Below are 20,998 nucleotides of genomic sequence, written 5' to 3' on the forward strand. Positions count from 1 at the left end.
TCTCCTCCCACTTGCAGAGTTCAATTAAAAAAGAAAATCCCTGCCATTCTGGGTGGCTTTCACACGGGAGATTGCAGAGTGCAGATGTGTGGAGAGGTAATTTTCCCCTCTCCTTTCTCCTCGCCGGGTCATTATCTGAGCTGGAGAATCTGGACTTGAAGTGGAGTATGGAGAACTTAAGAGAGGCTGGAGGGGTCTCTCCGGAATGAGCCCCAAATTGGAAAACTTCTCGTGAGGACGGGCTGAATAAAGTGCAATGTTTTCGTGCAAGGATGAGAGCAATGAAGGGGGACTCAGCCACGAGCTGGAGGCACTTGGAGAGCCCCAGAGAGCCTGCAGAGGAGGCTGGGCATGGCTGTCCCCTTCTCCAGGGGTCATGGGCCAGAAAGCAGGTGGGGCCAGCTGGCAGAGAAGCAGGGGGATGGGGACGGACCATGTGAGAAGGGCAAGAAGGAGCAGCGTGCTCTGTGGGGTGCGGGCGTAGGCATTGAAGACAGTGGCCGTGGGCACCACATTGCGGGGCCTCCACTGTCGCCTGGTGGTGCAACATTCTCACTCCAACCAGATCTTCCTCCTGGGGGTGCACTAGACACAGAGTGGCTTCCAGGCCCCCTCGGGCTAGTGGGGAGCAGCGCTGGGCAGGTGGACACAGCACTGTGGAGTGATAAATGCCGTGATGGGGAAGGCAGGACCCCACGGGTCATGTCACAGGGACTCGGACTCAGAACCTGCAGACTTCCTGCAGGTGGGCTTCCTGGAGCTGGAGAGTCGTCATCATCCTCATTGCCTTCTTCTCCCTCCTCCTCCATCTCCTCCCCATCCTCTCCCTCCTGCTCCTCCCCCACTCTACCTACATAGCAGCTGCATCGCCACCTACCAGGTAGATTTGAGAAGAAATTCTTGCCGGGATGGGCGATGGGACCAGGACCCACCAGAGCTGCTTGAAGTCCATCTGACTGGCAGCCCCCCAGTGGCAGCCCCAGGCAGGGGACTGTGCCACTTGCTCATCGTGGCTACTTGCTCTGGTGTCACTGCTCCTGGAGCTGGAGGATGTCTGCATTTCCATAGATGATTAATTAAAAAAAGGCTACAAGTTGAGAAAATCGCCCTGGCCACAGGCCTCAGACTCATCTAGCGGAAACCAAATGGCTCTCCCGTTTTCCCTGGAGCACCTCTGGTCTCCAGAGACTAAGTCCCAGTGATGGTGACACTCTGGCCCCCGCGTGCATGGCCAGGGCAGCTGAACTAATGCTGACTGAGCATTGTCTAAGGGGCCTGGCCTGGGTGAGCTGAGTGCCCAGAGCACAGAGCCTGACATAGGGCCGCCTGCTGTGGCCTCAGCGGGAGGTGCAGCACCATGGCACCGGAAGGGAGGGTTAGGGGAAGCGAGGCCAGGGAGTGGGGGAGAGACACAGAGGGGGCATTCCTGAGCAAGCAGCAGCTGCACGGGAAGGTACAGCTGTGTCTCCGTCATGTAGACCATGTCCTGAGCACCCCCCAAGTGGGAATGTGGTGCTGGGGAGGAAGGCATGGAGGGCGCCTGCCAGCACCTGCCCCCACTAGTACTGAGACTCCCTCAGCTCTTACCCGCCCCTCTGGGGAGATTCCAGCCCCACAGCAGTGCCCCCATGGAGTCCAGAGGCGGGGTAGGGGCGGGCCCTGGGCTGTGGCTGTGACAGGCCTGGCCCTCGCCCTGGGGCAAACAGGGACAGTTGAGTATTAGGAGATGGGGCCCTGGGGGCAACGGCCAGGACTCCCTGCTGGGCAAGGCAGGAAGCACAGGGGCAGGCGGGCTGTGACTCAGGAGGGCCCCGTGACCGCGTCTGTGGGAGCACCAGGGGCTGGCACTGGGAGAGACACTCAGTCCAGCTGGAGGGGGAGCAAGGGGGCTTCCTGGAGGTGGGGGTGCCAGAGCTACACCTGCAGGAAGAGGATTCAGGCGGGAGAAGAAAGTGAGGGACTCTAGGTTGATTTGGAATTTTTTCCTTGACAATAATGACCTGCTTCCTAATTAGGGAGAGAAATGGGGTGGGGCGAGGATGTGGATGGAGGCGGATAAAGCCCCAGCTTTTCCCGCAGAGAGAGTGCTCCTCACAGCAGGGCAAGAAGGGGGCCACAGGACCAGGCTTTCCTGTTCGGAGGCGCCATCTCCAGCCCCGGGACCACCCCTTCTCAGGCTTCCCTGGGCCGCGTACACCGGGCAGACAGCGCAGCGTGGGCCACACCTCAGAGGACCCTCGAGGCCCAGGGACCGCAGGGGACCGTGAGTGGGTGAACTCTGGAGTTCAGGGTCCTGGGAGGGGTGCAGGGTGGAGGGTCCCCTGCTGGCCTCTGTTCTACAGATGAACAAAAGGGATGACCAGGGCCTGCCCCTCGCCACTCCACCTCTCTCCAAAACTCACATGCGGTCACACTGCCCTGAGACACTTTTCCCTTTCAGAGCTGTCCTGGCTCATGGAGGGGCCACTTGATTTCTCAGCTGTCATAAGTTACCCCAAGTACATAACCTTGCTTTTATCTCCTCAGACAAAGGGGCCTCCATGGCTGCGCTGACAGTCTCCAGCGCAAGGGAGGAGAAACAGCATCGGAGGAGACAACAGTCTCCCTACGTGTGCAAGACACGGTGCGGAAGTCATCTCCCCAGCACCTCAGCCCCTGCCCACTGCTGCTCGGGACAAGGTCAGACTGCCCCAGGCAGAGAAACAGGGGACTCCACACAGGGCTGGCCAGACGGACACAGGCCGGCAGGACACCACGTGGCGGGGGCAGGTGCTTGCTGCGGACACGTGGGCTGGCAGCCTCTCTCGTGTGATGTTGGTGACAGCTGTTGATGGTTAACACCCCGTCCGTTAGCTCACTGGAGGCCGCAGAATGACGACATCATTTTACTTTTCTCCATAAATAAGGATTTCCCTGCAAGGAAGAAATGAGGGCTCACCTCACCCTCCTTGTGGTCGGGCTCCTCAGGGATGCCCAGTGCCAACACTCTGCGCGGTCCTTCTGGATCTTTCTCTGAGTGTGATGCCTCGTAGACAGCTCTCTCTGTTCCTTTCTTTACAAAACAAATTGGGTGGCATTCAATGCATTGATCTGTGGCATGCTCCATTCACTCCAGGTTATAAATTATGAACATTTTCCATGTCACAGCATAGAGAGCTGCTCAGTCTTTATCCATAAACATTTCAGAGTGCATCCCTGAAAGAGGAGGGCTCTTAAAAATATACAACTGCTACACCCGTCTCCAACCTAGAGGGAAGAATGGTATTTTTTTTATAATGTCCTCCACCAGCCAGGCTTCCAATTTCTCTGATTATATCATGAGTGCTTTTTAAACAGGATTTTTATTAAAATTATTTTCGAAATGAGGCCTGCACACATCCACAAGAGGCCCCTCAGATCTCCTAGTTCGCAGGTATCCCCTTCACCCCTCCCTGCGTGCTCTTTTCTCTTTGCAGGTAACCTGTGGAGGAGGCAGCCCGTGTCCCGGGAGCTTCCAGCTGGGACCCTGATGACACATCCCTGTGCAGTCCCAGTCCTTGGTGGTGAGTTCTGAGCCACCGCAGCATTGAGCGCTGGTGTTCCTCTGTGAGGAGGTGCAGGGTGGCTGCCTGTCCCTCTCCTCCGGGACATTATCCGCCATTGCCTGCCACATCCCCCAGTTATCAGGGAATCGCAGGATGATGATGAGAGTTTGTCAGCCTTCTGCGCTTATTGGCTGGAATGCTTCCCTATGAAGGAGCGTTCCCTCATCAGCTGTCGGTGACGTGGATGTGTGGTTGTGTAGGATGGACCGTCCGGAGACACGCTGGATTCTCTGTCTTTATTCGCTAGCTTCCAAAACAACAAGCTGGAGGTCTTGCCTCCTCCAACGCTTGCCCATGAGGGTTTTCATCATTCTGAATGTGTGAAGTTGCACGTATTTGATGGGTTTCAACCCACTGGGGTTAGGATCTGCGTTGATATGTAATTCTTCCCGTCTTCGGCTTGTGGAAAGCTCTTCAACTCGATTCCTGATGGTTTGGACATGATTCCAGAAAGCTTTGGCAGCTTCCTTGCTTTGGGGATGACAAGAAGCTCCAGGCTCCTCTTGGACATTTCCTGGCCCGGCCTGGTGATCGGCCATTTCTCCAAGGAGCTTGACATGGGGACGTGGTCTCAGTCTCTGGGCACCAGGAGCTGAGCGCTCACTGCTCCTGGGCTGGTTTGCTCCCAGGAAGGCTAGGAAAATTACTTTCTTAAAGATTAAAAAAATCACAAATTTATGCAGATACTACCCGATCCAACATAGGCTTGCAGGATCTTATGCAATTTCTTCACTTTATGCTTGTACCTCCTTTCTCTCGTGCTGACAAACTGGTTTCCCCAGACTTGGAGGTCAATCGTGTTATTATTTTATCTTTGTGTAAATGCAGTCTTAGAATAGCCACCGATATTATTAGTCACAATATAATTCCTGGGAATTAAGTTCTCTATTTTTATTTTTGGTTTTGCATTTCTTTCTGTCCTTAGAGTCTAACCCGCAGGAATATCCTGTAAAATTGCTGTGTTTGAAGCTTACATAAAATGATTCCCTCCGTGTGGTCATGCTACCCACTCCATATATGGTTCTATTTTGCTTTTAATTTTTAGGGATTGTTTTTTCAAAAATGTAATTTTGTTATGTAATTACACGAGCGCTGGCTGGGGAGATTCAGAGAATCCTGGCTCTGGTCCCAATTCCCTCCGTCCTGTCCCGTCCCTCGTCCCTCTTCTTTTTTTTTTTTTTTTATTATTATACTTTAAGTTCCCTCTTCTTACATGTTTTCTCCTTCAGCCTTTGCTCAGGCCCTCCATTGTGTTTTAAATATATGCAAATGACTCTCCTTTCCCTGGCCCTCCTATTTGTGGGCACCCTGGCTCACTCAGCTCCTGCACACTTTCCCCTCCCTGTTTTGCCTCTTTCTTTCTTTCTTTCTTTCTTTCTTTCTTTCTTTCTTTCTTTCTTTCTTTCTTTCTTCCTTCCTTCCTTCCTTCCTTCCTTCCTTCCTTCCTTTCTTTCTTTCTTTCTTTCTTTCTTTCTTTCTTTCTTTCTTTCTTTCTTCTCTTTCTTTCTCTCTCTCTCTCTCTCTCTTTCTTTCTCTCTCTGTCTCTCTCTTTCTTTCTTCTTTCTTTTTTTTTTTTTTTTTTTGAGACAGAGTCTCTCTCTGTCGCCCAGGCTGGAGTACAGTGGTGCAATCTTGGCTCTCTGCAAGCTCCGCCTCTTGGGTTCACACCATTCTCCTGCCTCAACCTCCAGAGTAGCTGGGACTACAGGCGCCCGCCACCATGCCCAGCTAAATTTTTTGTATTTTTAGTAGATGCAATTTCGCCTTGTTAGCCAGGATGGTCTCGATCTCCTGACCTCATGATCCGCCTGCCTTGTCCTCCCAAAGTGCTGGGATTATAGGCGTGAGCCACTGCGCCCGACCCTCCTCCCTGTTTTTCTTACTAGCAGCATCCTAGAGATCACTCCCCACAGTCACCCCATCACCTCTTGGTGCTGCCAGGTCTTTAGCACAAGGAGGAAGTCCTGCAGGAAGTCTCTCTTCCTTCCCACTCCCTCCCTGCAGCCTACAGGCTGTGGGAAAAGGAACCCTGGAGGGTCCAGGTGGCCCCCGCTGTCTCGGCCTCAGCTCAGCTCCTGCTGTTGCCTCTGGCTGGGGTCCCCTCATTGTCCTCATTTGTGGGCCCTGGTGCATCCGACACCCAGGGCTGACCTCTTTGGGTTGCAATCCTTGCTCCCCTGTGTCCCCACTCCAGAGGGAACTCAAGGTGACCGGTGTATCTTGTGTCCCTGTCCTCTGGTCCCTCAGTGACCAAGGTTGTCCCCAGGGCTGAGTTACACTGAGAGCCACAGCAGCCCAGTTGGCCTCTGAGATGGCCATGGAGAAGGCCCCTGAAGCTGGGGCATCTAACGGCCTGGGTCTCCCGTCCCTGGTGGCAGGGAGACCTTGGCCCTGCCTGCTCGAACTGTAACCTCTGTGGCCCCAGGACAACTGCACCCAGTGGCTCTGGCTTCCCAGGCTGTGCTTCCTGAGTCCTCTGGCCACCTCCTACTTCCGAGGCCTCAGACTCACTCAGGTCGCCTCACTCAATCTCAGCAGACATGGTAGGCAGCATCCGACCCCTCCCCAACTGCCTGTCCCACATTTGCAGAGCAGATGGACTCCCCGTGCCTCTGCCCCTGACCTCCCCCACCCATCCCACAGGCGTGTCCTAGGGCGAGCCAGGTGCTGTGCACTGCAGGAAACTGCCAAGAAGCAGGCACTGCACGCACCTGCAGCGATCGCATGCCTGCCCTGACATGCCGCCCGCCCGGCCCCAGAGCCCAGCATCCCCTCCCCGCTGTCCAAAGCCTTTTTGCCATCTGATCCCTCACTCCAGGCCCCCCTGCCTCTCGGCAGCACCCCCGCCCCAGCCACCCCTGCTTTCCTGCCCTCTGGATCCTAGCTCCCTGGAGACAGATCTGACACCCACAGCTGCCTCCAGCCCTGGCCCCTGGCCGAGGCTCCTGGGGCTCATCTGGCCGCCCCTCCCCTCTGACAGAACAGGCCCTGGGCAGAACCCGGGCCCCAACCCAAGCATCTGGGCATCCTGCAGCTCACTCTTGGCGATGGCTCTCCCTGCACCCCCCTCACTCCAGAAACTCCCTCTTGGTGGTGGCTCTCCCCACACCCCCCTCACTCCAGAAATGGGTGGATTTCTGACAGCTCTTCTCCCTCACCCCTGAGCCCAGCCACTATAACCCTGCACATCCCTCCACTCCGTAATATGCCTGGAATCCATCCTCTTTCCCCCTCCATGCCACCCACCTCCCCATGGAATCCAGGCCATCTCTGATCTGAACCACTGCCGAAGCCTCCCCAGGGGCCTCTGGTGCCCCGGTGGCCTCCCTGATATCCATCCCACACCAGTGACTGGGGGATCCAATCATGTCCCCTGATTGACGTCCCCCACGGCCTCCAGGGCACCTGAGATAAATCCCCAAAGGCCTCATGGGCCAGCAAGCCTGGGGGATGTGGCCCTCGACCTACCCTCTCCTTTCACTCCCGCCTCACCCTCCATGGCCCTCCCTCACTTCCCTTGGTCAACAGCTGCAGCCATGTGGGTTTCAATATTTCCTGCTGTCCACATTCTTCTCTGCGCAGGAACTTGGCACATGCTTCCTGGTGCCCTGTGCTGGCAAGCTTCTTGGGGGCCCCTTGATCTTACTTTAAATATCTTTCCCTGGTCCCCAGTTCAGCTCAGGACCAGTTCTTATATTTTCTCCTGTGTCCTGTTCCCTTCTTCAGAGGGCTCTCATAGCACAGTGGTTGGGAGCAAGACTGAGGCTGTGGTACCAGGTGCCTGGCTTCAAATCCTTGCTCCATGCCTCACCTGCTGTGTGACCCTGGGCATGTTACTTAACCTCTCTGTGCTCAGATTCATCACGCAAAGAGTGAGAGTGGTGATAATAATAGCACCAATAGTTATGAGGTGCCAACCTAAATAACACAGAGGGAGGCTCTCTAAAATAAGATGACGTTTATTTGGGAATAGGCATTATTGGGAATCCCCGTGCACAGTAAACTATGTGTATCTTCAGGGAGGTAATGGAAGACGAAAGTTTGTAAAGGAAAAATGAGGAGGATTACGTAATCGTTTTGGGACAATTATCCTTGGTTAGCAAAATCAATAACAAGGGTGGCGTCAGTCTTGAGTTTGGACAGGAAGTTGCTGGGCAGATGTCCTTGCAGAAGTGTCTGATGAGACCCTGAGATTGAACATCAGCAGGCGAGGGAGTCCCTCTCCCCTGCTCTGTTAGGGTCTCAGAGGCTTGCTGGGTCTGCCAGGACAATGTGACTTCTGACATGTGGGGTTCTACCCATGCACCAGGCATGCTCTAGCTGCTTCGAGGGTCTTATCCCACTGAGCCTCATGGCAACCCTGTGAGAGGGCCAAAGCACAGAGACGGTAAGGAATCTGCCCCAGGTCACACAGCATATTAGTGGCAGAGTCGAGCTTTGAACCAGGATCCTGGATCCAGCCATGCTTCCTGTCTCTTTTTTTGCTCCCTTGAGCTCAGACATGCGTGACGTCTTGAATCCTGCCCTCCTGGCCTGCAGCCCATGCCCACCTGAGCCAGGAGAGCCATCTCTCCATAATAGAAACTTTATCCCAACTGTCAAGGCTTCCTAGCCTGCCCTCTGACCTACTTTTCCAGACCCATCTACTGTTATCCTTTCCTCTCTCTCCCCCTAGAACTCAGTGTTGATCACTTGTCCTAAAAGATACCACCACCATCCTATGCCTATGTAAGGGCAATGTCCTCCCAATCCTCACTGTGGCAACTCCTATACATCCTTCAAAACCCAGCTCGACAACGCTTCCTCTTCAATCTCCCTCTGATGCTCACCTACTTCAGCATCATGCTGCCCAGAGCATAGCCTGTGCCTCAGCCTGCAGCCTGCACCTCTACATAGCTGTGTGGCCACAGGCCAGGCGTGAGTCTTCCTGAGCCTCACTGTCCCTCATCTGGAAAACAGGGGTGATAATAGTAACACCCGCCACAGGGAGGGTGGCTGTGAGGCGGTTCTGCAGCATCTGGAACAGGGCTTACTCCTAGGGGCTGGTTATGGCAACAATAGCAATCACTGTGAGTGGTCTCAGGTCCCTCAAGCTCCCCCAGGCAGCAGGCATCATGGGGACAGCAATGGCCTCTTCTTTGCTGCACCCAAGGAGTTGGTGACTTGGAGATCATCACAGGCTCCGCTTGCTTAACTTTTCTCCAGGCCACCAACCCGAGGGGCTGGAAGTCCATGGCAGCTGGCGTGGGGCACCCGGGAAATCTGGAAGTCTCGAATGGTCTGAGGATAGCTGGCATGCTTTGTGCAGCGTGGGAAGCCCAAGGGAGATTTTAAGCACCTATGGGGGGCGGAGTTGCCCATGGGCCCCGGCCTCTCAGCTGGCGCGCTGCTGAGTCCCGCGGGACTCGCCCGCCTGCCACACCTGCAGCTGGGCTTGATGGTGTGTACAAACACCCCATTATGCCTGATTACCAGCCATTAGTGCAATTAGGGTAGCCCCTCCGAATCCCGGGGCTCCAGCCAGCTGTGCCGGGGACCTGGGGCAGAATAGCAAACAGCCTCCTCCAGAGCCTGCGCAGTGGCTGGCAGGGCCAGGGAACCATGGGCTGAGGAGTCCCCCCGAGCCTGCTTGGAAGGCTGGGGCTCTGGAGCATGGGGGCCACCCAGTGGCCGGCTTCTCCTCCCCCCATTCTTTGCGCTGCTTTTGTGAGGCCTGATGCTGTCCTTTCCCTCCCAGCTTGTCACCCTGAGCCCTCCTGATGTGTGGGGCGGGGAGTCTTTTCTAGGGCACCCCATGACCTGTAGGGTGTCAGCTCCATCCGTGACCTCCACCTGCTGGAGGCCAGCAGCATCCGCTTCCCACAGTTGTGTCGACCACAGATGCTTCCAGACATGACCAGTGTCCCCTAGGGGCAGGACCAGCCCTGGCTGAGACCCACCGTCCTGGGTCTCAGCTGCTCTTTCTGGCCATCGCTGCCTGGTGCTCGGCTTCTGTATTTGTGTGTTGCTTTGCCAGCGCTGCACTGGCTCCTCTGCCTGTTCCCATCCTCCCTCCCTCTCTTTCATCCCTCCAGAAGAAGCCTTTCAAGCCCAAACTCACAGTCCCCTCTGACCTGTCGCCCCCAGGGATGCCCAAGTCAGAGAGGCCCCACATTGTTGCTCCCCTGACCACGCATGCTAGCATGCAGCCCCAGCCTCCGGGACTTCAAAGGGCCATTTGAGGTATGCACTTGACCAGGGAGGAAGAAAAGAGGCCAGTGGCTGTTTGTTCTGGGACTTGGGAGTGAGCTGTGGCTCTTCAGAGCTCGGCTGGTGGGCATCCTCTGTGCCCAGCCCTGCAGCCCTGGCCCTAGCCCCACCCCTGTGTGCTGATCACTTCCCACTCCCTGCTCATAGTGCGGCCAATACGTCACTGTCCTGTGTTTTAACGGCTGTATTTCACCAATTCTAAGATAATCACTTTCTCACATTTTAACTGGCAGGAAGTTGGGATGCATCGTATGGGAGTTGGGGTCTGACAGGTGCTGTCCTCTGGTGGGAGTCAGGACTCAGCTGCCGTGGCCTGTGTGTGTGTGAACTTGAACTTACGAGGTGTTGATTGCAAACATGCACGTGTGCATGCGAGTCTTCACCCCGTCTCCATGTATTTTGTGGCATACAATGCTGATGCTTCTCCCATAAAGAAGTGGCATCAGTTCCCAAGGTTTCCCTGAGACAGAGGGGTTTTAGGAGACAAGGGACTTTCAGAAGTAAAACTGGGAAAACTCGAGCAAATTGAGGCAAGCTGGTCCTATTTGTCCTCCATTCCTCGAATGGGGGTTGGCCCTGTGACTGAGTTTTGCCTGTAGACCGTGGCTGACCAGTTGTGTGCTGGTGAACTGGGTTCCCGCCCCTGAGAAGCCCAGCCCCTGACTAGTAGCATATTTCCGTGGTGCCAACACCCCCACTGCAGCTGCTTGCCAGCCACCAATGTGATGCCAGGGAACTCATGAGGTGCTGGCAGGTGAGGTGCACACCACTGTCTGGCTCCACACTACATGTGGCAGGAGTGGCCCTTGTGAGTTGAGTTACATTGTGGGATTCTGCTCCCAGGACCCTGCAACTGCCCTGTGGAAAACCGGAGCAGCTACTGGAGGATGAGACCACGCAGGCCGGGCCACGCTGCCCCAGCCAGGACCATGTGCACCGGCCCGTAGCCAGCCTGCCCCCAAACACATGGGAGGCCAGAGCTGCCCACTCAATTCACAGCTGAACTCAGATGCAAGATGAGCCCTGCTGACAGCAGAACCACACGCGGATCGGTACATTCCTGAAGTCGTTGTTCAATTTTGTTGTTTTAAGCAATGATGTTGCCTTAATTGTATTGTATGGTGCAATTCTTCATTTCAGGGTGGTTTGTTATGCTGCAGTAGCCAGCCGAGGCATCGCTGTTCATGCTGCCTTCCCTCCAGTTGAGTTCCGTGTGCTGTTGACATTGCCCGGGTCGGGTCTAATTGCCGCTTTAAATTACTTTAAAGGCGACACTCTGATTCTGCATAGAACAGGACTTATCACACAGTAGCAAGGACAGAGCAGCAGGGATCCCTCTTATATCAGGGAAGCAAGTGTTCATCCTGGAGGAGATGACCATGGCTCCATAATTTTTTTTTGTAAAGCAACAGCCAGGCGCTTTATGTGCCTGGGGAGCTCTGTTTAGTACAAAGATGTATACAAAGGCTGCCTAGCTCAGGACGAGCAGAGCAGCTGGAGGCAGGAGAAATTGCCAAGCACCTCAGAAGAAATGGAAGCAATTATCCAGCCAGGAGAGGCTGCCGTGACCCTGAGTGCGCTGGGGCAGGACTGTCGCAGGCCGCGTGGCATCATTTCACTGGCAGTGTCTGAGTGTCACACAAAATCATGGCATCTTAGAATCAACGGTATTTTCAATTTGACAGAATAGAGTATCAATGACTTATGTCCTGTGCCTTTGCCATAGACCACCAGCCCCACATGGGCGAGGACCTGGGTGAGGACCTTGGCACAGGGGGTAGAGCCAGAACATGTGACCAAGCAGACACAATGGATTCCAGCAGCGGGGATGTCAGATGACGAGCCACAGCCTCGACCCTTGCTCCTCCTGCCCCTGGGGGAGCCAGGTCACACTGCCCATCTTTCTGTTCCTTTGTTTCTCAGTCGTCTCACCCTCAGAGCAGCCCCGAGACAGGGCAGGGCGGTCACCAACACCACCTGTTTTGCAGCTGAGGAAGCAGAGGACATGTGGCAGAGGGGCCGGCTTCGCGGGGGTGGCCTGGGCAGTCCCAGGGGCTACATGCAGAGGGACTGCATGCTCGGTTTAATCCTCTGCCGTTGCCTCGGTTTTAAACCGGGACCTCGTATTTTTATTTTGCACTGGTCCTTGCAAGGTGCATAACTGACCTTCGGGACCAGGCTTCCTGAGGGCTCATCGCAGAGCCAGGGTTAGAGCTCAAGGCTCTGGCCCTAACCCAAGCATATGGCACATTGGACTCATCGTAGCACCGGGACTCAGGGCCACCGCCAACTGTGTGGCCTTGCCCAGGCCTGGCAGATAGTATGGGTGGTCACGTTCCTCCACCCATGGCCTCTTCCTAGCAGGACTGAATGAGTCCACGCCAGCTTTGTTTGTGCTTCAGCATCTGGCTGGTGTTTGCAGGATCCCCGCCTTTGCTGTTGGCATCGTGTGAGCTGCGGCAGTGCACGGCAGCCGAGGAACCCAAAGAAGGGGCCAGACTTGGCTGCGGGTCCCACTCTGCCTCCCTCAACCCTGAGGTGGGCGTCAGTGACCGCTAACAGCCCCTGGAGAAGACCCTAAGGGGCTTCTCCACCTCAGCCCTCAGCATCCAGACACCGACTTCAGAGGGGCAGAGGTGAAGGGATGACCTTGAGTCAAGCTGGAAGGTGACCAGCGCTAATAGATGCTTATTTCTAAAATAGCACTGACTCTCCAGCAACTGGTTATTAACTTGGGGAAAGGGAGTGCTATTTCAGGCCCAACAGCAGAAAACCATTTTCCTTTAAGAGCTTTTCCTGAACTTTTCACACAGGTGCCCCCATGAGGAGCAGGGATGGAGAGCTCAGCCCCCTCCTCAGGGTCCCGGGAGAGCAGCCACGACTGACGGGGTGAGCCACGAGCACAGGGGCAAGGGGACAACCTGCCTTCAGTGAGTGGCTCTGAGGCTTCAGCACGTGGATCTAGCATCTCAGCCTGTGGCCAAAAAGACAAGGGCTGCACCTGGCCATCCATATCCCCTCCCTCTGCCCTGAGTACCTACCTGTTCTTCAAGTGGCTGGCAGTTAGGATTTGTGTTTATAGCTGGGGTCAGGGCCTAGTCTAGGATTAGAGTCAGGGTTCAGCCCATGTTCAAGGTCAGGACTTAGCCTGTAACCAGGATCAGGGCTCAGCATGTGACCAGAATCAGGGCTTAGCATGGGTCAGGATCAGGGTTCAGCATGGGTCAGGATCAGGGCTCAGTGTGACCAGGATCAGGGCCCAGCATGGGTCAGGATCAGGGTTCAGCATGGGTCAGGATCAGGGCTCAGTGTGACCAGGATCAGGGCCCAGCATGGATCAGGATCAGGGTTCAGCATGGGTCAGGATCAGGGCTCAGTGTGACCAGGATCAGGGCCCAGCATGGGTCAGGATCAGGGCTCAGTGTGACCAGGATCAGGGCCTAGCATGGGTCAGGATCAGGGTTCAGCATGGGTCAGGATCAGGGTTCAGCATGGGTCAGGATCAGGGCTCAGTGTGACTCTCTGAGGGGTAGGAGTGGGATCAGGCATCTATCTGAGGCTGGAAACTGGGGGTGTGCATCCCCTCTGGGGGTCACTTTGGTCACTGAGTCTGCCCCCGAAGGGCTGTGCAGTTCTCAGGTCCCCGCAGCCCAGGCAGCTCTGGAAGAGTCATGGCCTGGGAGTTTTCCCAGGCATCAGGGGAGTAAATGGTGTCTGCAGCGTGGTTTCCTCTCTGGCTAATCCCATCCCCAACCCCAGCCGATGGTCCTGGTAGGGTTGGTCAGATTGGGGGGAGGCCTGCACCTTAAGTGGGTGCTGGAGCCAGACCCAAGTGAGTCTGTGGGTTCCCCTATGCACCAGGCCCTGACTGCAAAGTCTAGACCCTTAGAGGGAGCATCCAGACCCCAGGGGTCTGGATGGGGAGAGCTGAAACCAGCTCCTTCAGGGGAGTTTGTGTGAACATCCCTCCCCTCCTTCAGGTGTTTGCTGCGAAGGAGGCAATAGGCCTCTATTAAAACTGTTCATCAAAGGAAAATGCAAAACCAGCAACAGGAGGGAAGGTAGGCACATGCAGGGCAAGCTCACCTGGCATTTCCTGCAGACTGGACCTGGGGGGTCGGAAGGGCCTCCTTTCATACATGGCGGCTTTCAGCCTCAGTTTCTGCACAGTGCTCAGTCTTGGCCCAGGGCCAGGCGCTTCTGGATAATGGTGAACACATTCACAGTACTTACCGAAATGCAGGCACTTGTCCCTTCACCAGTTTATTCTCACAATAACCTCTGAGGCAGGAACTATGATTCTCATTTTACAGATGAGGAAATTAAAGTGCAGGGAGGCTAAGCGGGTTGCTCAAGATCCCACAGCCAGTAAGAGGAAGGGCTGCATTTTGAACCCAAACAGTCCAACTCCAGGGGTCACACAATGAACCCCCAGTTTCCCTGCCAGGCCACATTGATGGCATCTGCTGGCTCTGGGGATGGGTCACAGACCCTCAAAGTGTACCTGGACCTTAGTGCCAGCTGAATGCACGTGGGGATGATACAGCTGAGAGTCATCTTCAGGCCTTCCCTGGTCAATTCTGGGGGTCTCTTCCCGGTTTCGAGTCCCATTCCAGCCTGAGCAGAGGAAGGGACTCCAATCTGAGAAAAACACAAGGCCTGATACCCTGCCCCAGCCGCACCACATCTACTGAGAGCAAGAGTGGGGCCAAGGGTCGGCCAGGCTGTGTTCTGATCATCAGCCTGCTCCTTACCACTGGGTGATCTTGTCGCAAAGCACACAGATCCCTCTAGCTCTTATTCCCTCAGTGCTAAAGTGGCCATCGGCATCTTGTCCACAACCTAGAGTTTTCCTAGATGATTCAATGAGGCAGTGGACTCCGGGGTGCGCTGAAGACTGGAGGTGCCACCTGGGGATGGGCTTCCCTCTGAAACAGTGGGAGGGGAGTGAAGAGGAGGAAACTCTCGTCCACCATGTTAGGGATCTGTCAATTTTATTGATCATTTCAAATAACTAGCTTTTTGTTTCATTGATTTTCTCTGTTGTTTTTCTGTTTTCGACTTTATTGACTTCACAGCTTACCTTTATTCTTTCCTTCCTCCTGTTTGCTTTGGGTTTATTTACTCTTCTTTTTCTAGTTTTTGAGGTAGGAGCTTAGACTATTGATTGGGATGTTTCTTCTTTTCTTTTTTTTTTTTTTTTTTGAGACAGAGTCTCGCTCTGTCGCCCGGGCTGGAGTGCAGTGGCGCAATCTCGGCTCACTGCAAGCTCCGCCTCCCGGGTTCACGCCATTCTCCTGCCTCAGCCTCCGAGTAGCTGGGACTACAGGCGCCCGCCACCGCGCCCGGCTAATTTTTTGTATTTTTTAGTAGAGACGGGGTTTCACCGTGGTCTCGATCTCCTGACCTCGTGATCCGCCCGCCTCGGCCTCCCAAAGTGCTGGGATTACAAGCGTGAGCCACCGCGCCCGGCCTTCTTTTCTAAAGTAAGTATTTAGTGCTGTAAAATTCCCCCTAAGCACTGCTTCAACTGTGTCCCACAAATTTTGATGTGTTGTATTTTCATTTTTATTTGGTTCAGTGTAGTTTTAAAAACTTCCCTTCAGGCTTGCTCTTTGACTCATGGATTAAGTCATTTCCAAGTGTCTGGAGATTTTCCTGTTGTCTTTCTGCCATTGATTTCTAGTTGGATTCCATTTTGCTGGAGAACACACTCTATGATTTCAATTATTTTTAATTTGTTGAGGTTTGTTTTATGGCCTGAGGCAGGTTCTGTCTTGGTATATGTTCTGTGGGCACTCAAAGAGAATGTGTATTCCATTGTTGTTGGGTGAAGTGCTCTACCCATTGTTGATTAGATCCTGTTGGTTGATGGCATTGTTCAGTTTTTCTATATCCTTGTTGATTTTTTGTTTAGTTGTTCTATTACTATCATAGGAGTATGGAAGTCTCCAACTGTAATTGTAGATTTGCCTATTTTTCCTTTCGGTTTTATCAGGTTTTGCTTCATATATTTTGCACCTCTGTTGTTTGGCGCATGTGCGTTTAGGATTGCTAGGTCTTCTCAGTGGATTGACACTTTTATCATTATAAGTTGTCCCTCTCTTTGTCTCTTCCTCTCATTCTTTCCCTTGGCCTATTTCATCTGACATTAACATAAACAATCCTGCTTTCTTATAACTGTTTGCATAGTATATCATTTCCCATCTTTTTCAAACTGTCTATATTACCATATTGAAAGCAAATTTCTTGTGGGCAGTTTATGATTGGGGCATGTTGTTTAATCCACTCTGTTATCCTGTCTTTTAACTGATGTATTTAGACAATTTACATTTAATGTAATTATTGATATGTTAGGTCTACCATTTTATTTTTGTTTTATGTTTATTCTTTTTTTTGGTTTCTGTCTTTTCTATTCTCTGTCTTGCTGTTGGTTACTTGAATAGTATTATTAAAAATGTCATGTTTCATCTATTTGTAATGTTTTTGAGTGTATCTCTGTATTTGAGTGCTTACTCTAGGTATTACATTATACACACATATGATCACAGTATACCGGTGTCATTGTATTACCAGCTCAAGTAAAGTGAGGAAAATGTACCTCCTGATATGCTGCTTTACCTTCCCCTATTTGTACTATAATAGTTTAAAATATTTTCTGTACATAAATTTCAAACCTCAGACACAGTGTTATAATATTTGCTTCAACTTTCAAATATGATTTAGAAAATGTAAGAGAAGGCAAATTTATTGCATTTAGCCATATTTTCAGTCTTTCTCTTGTTCCTTCTTCCTTCCTTGTCTCACAATTTCTTCTTTTACTGTTTCCTTTCTGCTTAGAGAATCTCCTTTAGCCATTTTTTAAGGATATATCTGCTGGTGACATTCTTCACCTGAGAATATATTGATTTCCTTTCATTCTTGAAGAATGTTTTGCTGGATATATGATTCTGAGTTGACAGTTTTTTCTCTTCTTTCTTTTCTTTAGTTTATTTTTGTTTTATTATATTTTTATTTTTATTTATTTATTTATTTATTTATTTATTTATTTATTTATTTATTTATTTTTTGAGATGGATTCTCACTCTGTTGCCCAGGCTGGAGTGCAGTGGTGCCATCTCGGCTCACTGCAAGCTCCACCTTCCGGGTTCATGCCATTCGTCTGCCTCAGCCTCCCGATTAGCTGGGACTACAGGTGCCTGCCACCATGTCCGGCTAATTTTTTTTGTATTTTTAGTAGGGACAGGGTTTCGCCATGTTAGCCAGGATGGTCTCAATCTCCTGACCTCATAATCCACCCACCTCGGCCTCCCAAAGTGCTGGGATTACAGGCGTGAGCCACTGCACCCAGCTTCTTCTTTCAGTATTTGAAAAATGTGTCACTTCCATCCAACATCCATGATTTCTGATGAAAAATTTGCTGTCATTCTACTTGTGTTTCCCCTGTAGATAAGATGTCACTCTTCTCTGGCTGGTTTCAATATTTCTTTCTCTCTCCCTTTAGTTTTCGGAAGTTTGACTATGGTGTGTCTTTATATGAATTTCGTTTCTTTTTTTTCAATCATCCTGTTTGGGGCTTATACACCTTGAATCTGTATGTTTATGTCTCGAGAAGTTTTTAGTCATTATTTCTTCAAGTACAATTTTTCAGCACCTCTCTCTTTCTCCTGTCCTTCCAGAACTCTGATGACAGAAATCTTTCATTATTGTCCACAGATACCCAAGGCCCTATTAATTTTTTTTGTATACGGTCCTTCTGTTGCTCAGATTGGGTCAGCACTATTGTTCTGTCCTTAAGTTTTGTACTCTTCTCTCTATCCTCCTGATCTGCTGTTGAGCCCATCCACTGAGTGCTAAAATTTCAGTTACTGAATTTTTCAGTTCTAAAATTTTAATTTGATTCTTCTTTATATCTCCTTCTTCTTTGCTGAAACTTTCTATTTCTCTGCTGATACTTTTTATTTTTTCATTTGTTACTTGTGCATAGTTGTTCACTGAAGCATTGTATGATGTCTGCTTTAAACTCTGTCAGACGATTCTAACATCTTTGTTAACTCAGTATTGGCATCTACTGCCTGTTATTTATCATTTAATTTGAGATCTTCCTGGTTCTTGGTATGATGAGTACTTTTTGATTGAAACTTGGACATTTCAGAGATTATGAGACTCTGGATCTTACTGAAACCTTCTCCACTGACACCCTGCATGGGCTTTGTTACCACCTGGCAGGGATGAAAATCTTGGCTTTCCACTTGGCCTTCTCTGAGACTACCCTGATAGGAGAGGGAAAGGAAGATATGGCAAAGGACACTCAGGAAGAAGATACCAGAAGAGCAAGAAGAAAATGGAAGAGACAACAATAAGGAATATAGAAATTAGAGCCACTACCTCACATATTGAGAGGGAGATTTCCAGAGAGAGATAGAGAGTGAAATCAAGGCATAGATTCATAGAGATAAGACTTAGTGAGACAGAGAGACAACCCCACATCAGCAGAGATGGGGGCAGGAGAATGCAGGGCCACACATACAGCCTGGGGGCTGTAAGTGAGCCAGAGACCTTCCTTCCACCCCAAGAGAAAATAAGGTGCTCATCTCAGAGAGAGGCCCCAAAGACCTGGCTGGTGAGTCCTGAGATAACCTGGAGTTCTTCTCCTAGAGAAGAAATCCTTTCTGCCTCATCACCCCTTCCCCACCCACTCATCTGTTTGCTCAGCTACAGGTCTGAGGTGGACCCTTCTTTGGTGTCTGACTCTGAGGGGTGAGTGACAGTGGCAGGCTCTCTGTCTCCTCAAGGGAGTGGATTACGCAGAAGGTGTGGGTTATGAAGCCTGGTGGCTCCAGCAGTGCCCCCTGGCTAGACCTTTCACTATGCCAGGCCTCTCATCAGGGATTGCAGCTACTGGCTACCATTTTCCTGGTGCACCTAACTTGTTGCACTGAGAAGGAACTTGACTGAACTAATTCCAGCCCAGCCCAATTCAAATCACTAATCTTCAGAAGCCTCCCAGACAATTCTTCCTCTCAGATGTAGGAAATATAGTGTCACAGGAAAGGGAACAACATGACCTTGAAAGATATTACCAAAAGTAGACAGGTGAGAGACACCCACTTTCCTCCTCTTCCTAAACTTGAACTGGATCCCACATCTCAGGGGGTCTGGGAGAAACAGTGTGCTTTTCCTTAAGCCATCATCACCATCACCATCACCATCATCACCACCACCATCACCATCACTGTCATCATCACCATCATCACCATCACCACCACCATCACCATCACTGTCATCATCACCATCACAATCATCACCATCATCACCACCATCATCACCATCATCACTATCACCATCATCACCATCATCATCAACAGCATCACCATCACCATCATCACCATCATCACCACCATCATCATCATCACCACACCATCATCACCATCGCCATCCTCACAACATCAACACGTAACAATGATACCAACAAACATTTGTTGAGCACTCATTATGCACTAGATGCTATGCTAATCATTGTATTTACATTATTTCATTTTCTTTTCACTATAACCCTATAAGAGAGAAAATGTTATTTTATTTTTTTCATATGAAAAAACTCAAACTCAGAAAGGCTAGGTGACTTGCCTGACCTCACACAGGTAGCTTGTAGTGGAGCCAGGATTCAAACTCTAGTCTGTCTGACACCAAAGACTTGGCCCAGCAGGAGCTGGTAATCACAGACCCTTCTCTGCACTCTACATAAGCATGCGCCTGCAGAGGTTGGGGGAGGCTGTTATTCAGGACAGGTTGGCCCGAGCTCAGCCTTGGGTCCCCTGCCTGACCTGCACCCCTGCCCCCATCACTGACCCATCCACGTGAATGTTCTTTCTTTGGACATCGTGCAGCCAAATGTGGATGGAGCTCTTCTCCCTTCCCTCAGCTCCTCTTGTTTTCTTCCCTTTTCCTCATTGAATGTTGTACAACGTTCAGCACATAATGAGCACCAAGATCCCCTCGTGGACAGTGTAAGATTGTCCTCAAACCTTTCTCATAGATAATAGAAGATGGAGCTGATCCAAGGAACTCGAGCCAGCCCATTCGAAGAATGTGTCTTTAGCTCCACGCCCACGCTGGAAAGAAAGTGAGGCTCCTTTGTCTCAGTGTCCTTGTGTGAGGCCTCAGGGAAGATGTCTGACTGGCCTGCACGGGCCCATGTCCTAGCAGGGGTGAGGCACCATGATCACTAGCCCCATCTGGACCCTAAGGAGAGGGGACACCTGGGCCCCACAGCACAGGCAGCCCTGGACTCAGATCCTGGCTCAATGATTTATGACAATCGGGTGAGTGTCTGCACATGTTTAAACTTCAGTTTCTCCATTTTCAAAGTGAAAATCCTAGGGACTGTGTCACAAAGCTATTGAGGTGATGCAGTGCCTGGTGCAGTGTAGATCCCTGCTACCTACAAGTCACCCTCCTGTCTCTGGCCAGCTGTGTCTTCACTGGTGCATGAGGCTGGCACGTGGCTGTCCCTCAGGCCTTCTTACAAAGGGCAGATGGGAACCCACTCATCCATGTTACTAAAATCAGATTCTAGCAAAGGCCGCTGAGGGCTGCTGCCATCTTTCCTTGTCACCCAGCAGCTCCCTGGGAAGCCAGAATGCCCCGTTCAGAGAGGCCTGGTCGGGGGGCCTCTGCATGTTTCACTGTGAGACCCTGGAGGACAGCTGCCCTGCAGGTGGCATTGCCTGGGATCATCCCGTCGCAGGGCTTGCGTCTCTGCCCTCTCTCTCCCCGCTTGTCAACAGCAGGCATGCCAAGGAGCCCTTCACTGCTAAGTAGCTCGCAGTGGCAGGGTGAGAAAATAGCAGCAGCTGACATTTTTCCCATGTGTCCCCAAGCAACATTAACCCTACTGAGTCACTCAACAACACAGAGATGTAGGGACGGTGAGGACCTGTGTTTTACAGATGAGGAGATGAAGGTCTGGATGGTCCCCAGAACTCTCCACCTCACCCCAGATGACTCCTCTCCGTACGGAGTGAGGACGCCTCAGAGGCACCCTGAGCCTGGGCTAATCCCTGGTGCAAGTCCTCTGGGGCTCCCCCAGCAGCCTCCTGCCAGACAGCCCCCGCCGGCTCTGGCCTGTGATCAGATCCCCGTTCTGTCCTCAGCAGCGTTGC

General features: G+C 51.9%; 1 protein-coding gene across 1 annotated transcript; it reads left to right on the top strand.

Moving 5' to 3' along the window:
• The first annotated feature begins 1,947 nt into the window (after positions 1-1,947).
• On the top strand, positions 1,948-10,812 carry LOC134737180 (uncharacterized). The gene is made up of 4 exons (XM_063643096.1): positions 1,948-2,263; positions 2,527-2,679; positions 3,456-3,542; positions 10,677-10,812. Exons 1-4 carry the CDS (start codon positions 1,996-1,998, stop codon positions 10,778-10,780), a joined length of 612 nt encoding a protein of 203 aa, XP_063499166.1. The 5' UTR covers positions 1,948-1,995; the 3' UTR covers positions 10,781-10,812.
• Positions 10,813-20,998: the final 10,186 nt, after the last annotated feature.

Source organism: Symphalangus syndactylus, chromosome 7 (assembly GCF_028878055.3).
Source record: "Symphalangus syndactylus isolate Jambi chromosome 7, NHGRI_mSymSyn1-v2.1_pri, whole genome shotgun sequence".
Classification (NCBI taxonomy): domain Eukaryota; kingdom Metazoa; phylum Chordata; class Mammalia; order Primates; family Hylobatidae; genus Symphalangus; species Symphalangus syndactylus.

What these genes read in the sequence shown, in the direction of transcription:
- LOC134737180 (XM_063643096.1), top strand. Translation starts at nt 1,996, where the DNA reads ATGACCTGCTTCCTAATTAGGGAGAGAAATGGGGTGGGGCGAGGATGT. An exon ending in CCACTGCTGCTCGGGACAAG is followed by an intron (nt 2,680 to 3,455) that starts GTCAGACTGCCC and finishes TTCTCTTTGCAG; the next exon opens with GTAACCTGTGGAGGAGGCAG. An exon ending in TGCAGTCCCAGTCCTTGGTG is followed by an intron (nt 3,543 to 10,676) that starts GTGAGTTCTGAG and finishes TTCTGCTCCCAG; the next exon opens with GACCCTGCAACTGCCCTGTG.